Consider the following 5,000-nt stretch of genomic DNA (forward strand, 5'->3'; position numbering starts at 1 on the left):
CAGTCTTCCGCTAAGCTGTTCTTTATCTTCATCTTCTTCCTCCTCCTCCTCCTCCTCCTACTCCTCCATCTCCTTAGGTTTTCCTCCCCCATCTTTCTCAACAACCTTTAGAGCACCGGGATATTTTAGTGTGTGTGTGTGTGTGTGTGTGTGTGTGTGTGTGTTTACTGTATTCATTAGTGGACCTTGTTTCTGTTTTCTCATAATTTCCTGCATCTATCTTAACATAATTTGCTCTCTCTCTCTCTCTCTCTCTCTCTCTCTCTCTCTCTCTCTCTCTCTCTCTCTCTCTCTCTCTCTCTCTCTCTCTCTGTTCAGTACACGACTTACACTGTTCTCACCCCTGTCATTTTATCATCATCCCAGACTTGCTGTAATCTCTTTTATCCATCCTTATCACTATTTCCTTTTTCATTATCATGTCTTATTTAGCTCATTCGTGTCGTTCTTTCATTGTTTTGTGCATTATCTTTTGTCCGATCTCTCCTTGTTATTGTTCCTCTCTTTCCATTCCTTCCCTAAAATCGCTTTCACTCATGTTCGTTCCTCTTATCTGTTATTTACGGTCATTACTCTTTCTATTTATGTCTTGTTTTCTTCATCCGTGTCACGTTTTTTTTATGGTGTTTATCTGACGATCCGTTGTTCTCGTCCTCCTGTCTATCTTTATCCTACCTCGTTTATTCCCATGTTGCTATTACCCTTTCTTTACTGGCGCTATACTTTTTATCTTTGTCCCTTATCCTGAATCACCTTTCCCCTCCTTGAGCTGATGTCTTCCTATCCTTCCCTTTGACAGCTGCAATATCATATCCTTTCCTCGCCTCTTACGGATCCTCCCTCTTCCTTGTCCCTCGCTTTCCCCTGTTATCACATCCTTATCCTTATCCCTTCCTGACACGAGTCCTTGATCATGTCCTTACCCTTGATGTCGCCCTTCACCCGCTCCTCTATTATCACGTCTCCTTATCCACCTTTGATAAGCCCTTCACCGCCCTACCATAACCCTAGGCATCTCTAGCTTTGGTATTGTCACAGGTCCTTAGTCAAGCCCCGACAAGCCCTTCACCGCCCTCTGTTCTCACCCCCAACCTTTCTTCTCCTTCTCCTCCTCTACCTCCTCTTCCAAGTGATCTGTCCCCTCTCCTCCCCTTGCTTCCCCACACACCGCCATTGGCACGTGTTCTCTTCAAAGCCTCGGCTACACCACAGGCCAAGGTCTTAGTTAATTATACGTTAGAAGGAAACTATAATAACTCGCCGCGGGCAAGACCCTGGGCTAAAAATAAGGGGTTGGTAAGGTATCTCCTCGGGACGGTAATTAATCAGCATCCAATTACAATTATCAACGCTAATTACACCTGAGATTACATCCAGCAGACGTGATTACGGCTTGGGAGTTGTAAAAGATGGAGCCGGGCGAGTCGGAACAAGTGGTTACCTCGACGGTGGACCCAAAACATGGAGGAGAAGGAGGAAGAGGAGGAAGAGGAGCAGGAAGGGGTGGTGGTTTGACATAGTATTTCTTTCCGAATGGCGTGAAGGGCGTCGCGCGTGCCTCTACCCTCGGCCATTAAAGCAACAAATAACTTTTTAATGCAGGCTAGGCGTCTGTGTGTCTGCTCGGCCGTCCTGCTCTTCCTCCCTGCCTCCCTCCATCGCCTTCCCCAGCAGGAGCGCGGGCAGGGAGCACACAGCTACCTGAAGGCCGAGGCGAAGCAAAGCCAGCGTCGCATGAAAGGTTACGCTCATGAGTGTTCCTTACCTCACACATTCTGAAGGCGTTGCTGGAATCCTATTTCTTTGTGTGTTCCTCCGTCCGTGTGTCTCGACAGGGGGGGTGGGAAGGGCTGACGGTGCGGGAATGAGGCGGCACTCCACTGTCTTGCTGGCACTCCCTCCCTCACTCCTCACAAATTCACTCTCACTCACTCACTATCGCCTTTACTTATGGGCCTCTCGATCCATGTGTCTGGCTTAGAGGGCGCGAAGGAGGCTGAGGGGAACGGGGCGGAGGTGGTGATGGTGGCGACGGGCAGTGGCGGCGATGGTAGTGGCGGTGGAGGGTCATGGTGGGGCACTACGGGTTGGACTGAGGGGGGGAGGGGAGGTGGGGTGGGGAACTAGGCGAGGTGCCCGGGCAGACTGGGCATGACACACACACTGGCTGCCTCACACAACACTTTACCAGCCGGCCCGCCCAGCTAATGCACAGAGCTGTCCAGAGACGGGAAAAGGCCCATTTACTCCCCTTTATCAGCACGGTATCTAAAACACGGGTATCTAAGGGAGGGATGAAGGGGCGCGGTATCAGGCGTGGAGGGCTCAGCGAGGCAAACAAGGCCCTGATATCATGTATAAAGGGCAGCGGAGAGTTTTAATATCGTGCTCTGGGGTGTATGAGCCCTGGTACTAGCGGAGAGGCGGCGGCGCACACCCATCCCCTGGCAAGGGTCTCGCCACACTGAGCCAGCCATCACAAGGGGACAGAATACCTCTTCACGAGTCGAACGTGGCACCGCACAGTACCCCGCTCCCCAGTCGTCCCCGCCGCCGATATCCACATCGCTATCGTATTACATTACTCTTGAATGTCGCGGCAACATTTTATTAAGTTCGGCAAATGTGGCTGAGTAGGTGAGGGAGGGAGGGAGGGAGGGAGGCAGGGTGGAGGGAGCATGTGGGGGTGGAGCGGCGTGGTGGAGGCAGGACTGGAGGTGGGAATGCTCATTGCGCGGAGCCACAACTTTGGGTAATACACACTCCTGCACCTCCCCCTCCTCAGTCCATTGTGCAAATCCTCCTCCCGACTGCAGCACTGGACGACCAAAGGCGGCTGTTGCTGCTCCGACACTTCACATCACCGCCCCGCACTAACCTAACCTAACCTCACACATCACGCCACGTCCCTTTTAGTCCCCCACCACTCTGTCCCATCCTTCACTCACACACTAACCACATTCAGTACAGTGCTAAATCACCACCCTGCCTCGTGTCCCTGTGTCCCATGCCCTCGTGTCCTCCTGCCTCAAGGTCCCTCGTAGGTCACAGTCCCCAGCCCACGCTCCTCATCCCGTCCCAGCGTGCCTTCCCGCAGACTGGGTGACCGTAGGCGAGGGAGAAGCGTGGTGGGCAGGTTTAGCCAGCTGTGAAATTAAACCTAAAATACTATATACAAGCGTCGTCTTGGAGGAAACTGGAGGAACGAGAGAAGGAGAGGGGGAGTAAGGAAGGGACGAGAGGGAGGGAGAGAGAGGAGTAAAGGAGGAACAAGAGAGGGATGAGGATGGAGGAAAGCAGAAGGAATGAAAGCGAAGGGATCCTCATATACCCAGGCCAGCCCCCAGCCCCGACCCTCTCCTCTTCCCCACCTGGCTTTTTGTTTACCTCAGCCCTTACCACCTGCAGACCCAAGGTGGTACAGGGGGAAGCCCTCCCCCACACACTTTTTTTCTGATTTTTCTTTCCTTCTTTCAAGTTCCCTTCCTTCACTTTTTTTTTAACTGTATCTCCGTCTGTCTATCGGTCTGGATTTAGGGTGTGTGTGTGTGTGTGTGTGTGTGTGTGTGTGTGTGTGTGTGTGTGTGTGTGTGTGTGTGTGTGTGTGTGTGTGTGTGTGTGTGTGTGTGTGTGTGTGTGTGTGTGTGTGTGTGTGTGTGTGTGTGTGAGAGAGAGAGAGAGAGAGAGAGAGAGAGAGAGAGAGAGAGAGAGAGAGAGAGAGAGAGAGAGAGAGAGAGAGAGAGAGCTGAGAGAGAGAGAGAGAGAGAGAGAGAGAGAAGAAAGAGAGAGAGAGAGAGAGAGAGAGAGAGAAAAAAAGACAGAGAGACAGAGACAGAAAGACACAGAGACAGAGACAGACTGAGACAAAGACAGAGACAGAGAGAGACAGAGACAGAGACAGAGAGACATAGAAAGAGAAAGACAGACAGACACAAAGACAAACAAATAAAGAAACAAATAGACAAACAAAGAAACAAACTGACAAAAAAAAAAAAACATACATTGACATACAGACAAAATAAACTTGCCCCTCACCTTACAACCAGAAAACCCAAGACAAAATGAACCACTACATAAAACACCGCCTAAGATGAATAAAGGCCACGTCAGTATAAACAATGGCTTCACGTATTGATCGCGGCGCCATATGACCCCTGCTGCTGCGGCGCCTTGAAACCAAATCACTTATTCATTCACGTATGATGAAGAAGTATAGATAGTGAAGTGGTTTTTTAATGACTAACGAGCAGCGGACTTGAGTGAACGGCCTCCCCATAAAGCAAGGATGAGGTAAAAATACACCGATACACAGAGAAGCCACGGAACTAGGAGTAACACAAATACACAGAAAAAGCACTGAAGGAGGAGTAACACACAAATTCACAGAGAAGGCACTGAAGGAGGAGTAACACAAATTCACAGAGAAGGCACTGAAGGAGAGTAAGCAGTTCACGCAGGGAAGCCACAGAACGCCTGACTTTTGATCTCTCTAAAATTTCTGATTGAGGCAGGGCAAACTTAGTAATGGTCCAATGCCTCAAAAACTCAATTCCTCCATCTATCAACTCGGCACAACCTTCCAGACAACTATCCCTTCTTCTTCAATGACCACTCAACTTCTCTTTTTACACAGAATACACTCGGTCTATCCTTTACTTAAAATCTAAACTGTAAACTTCACATCTCATCTCTTGCTAAAACAGCTTCTATGAAGTTAGGTGTTCTGAATAGTTTCCGGCATTTCCCCCCTCCCCCCACCGCATCCAGCTGCAAGCTCTGTACAGGAACCTTAGACGTCCATGTGTGTGAGTATGCTTCACATGTAAGGGGATTCCACCCATACCGTGCTTTTAGATATAGTGAAATCAAAAGATTTTCGTCTCATCAACTCCTCTCTAACTAACTGTCTTCAGCCTCTTTCTAGCGGCAGCAGTGTTGCATCTCTTGCTATCTTCTACCGTTATTTTCAAACTAACTGCTCTTCTGATCTTGCTAACTGC

The 5,000-nt window shown here is 49.6% G+C and overlaps 1 protein-coding gene across 1 annotated transcript in view; it reads right to left on the reverse strand.

Moving 5' to 3' along the window:
• The window catches only part of LOC135116070 (uncharacterized), an 89,016-nt gene that overhangs the window by 82,667 nt on the left and 1,349 nt on the right, over window positions 1-5,000 (reverse strand). Inside the window, exon 3 of the mRNA XM_064033280.1 lies at window positions 1,937-2,092. Coding sequence (XP_063889350.1) covers window positions 1,937-2,092 — 156 coding nt within the window. The remainder of the gene's footprint in view (window positions 1-1,936; window positions 2,093-5,000) is intronic.

This window comes from Scylla paramamosain, chromosome 30 (genome assembly GCF_035594125.1).
Source record: "Scylla paramamosain isolate STU-SP2022 chromosome 30, ASM3559412v1, whole genome shotgun sequence".
NCBI classification, from domain to species: domain Eukaryota; kingdom Metazoa; phylum Arthropoda; class Malacostraca; order Decapoda; family Portunidae; genus Scylla; species Scylla paramamosain.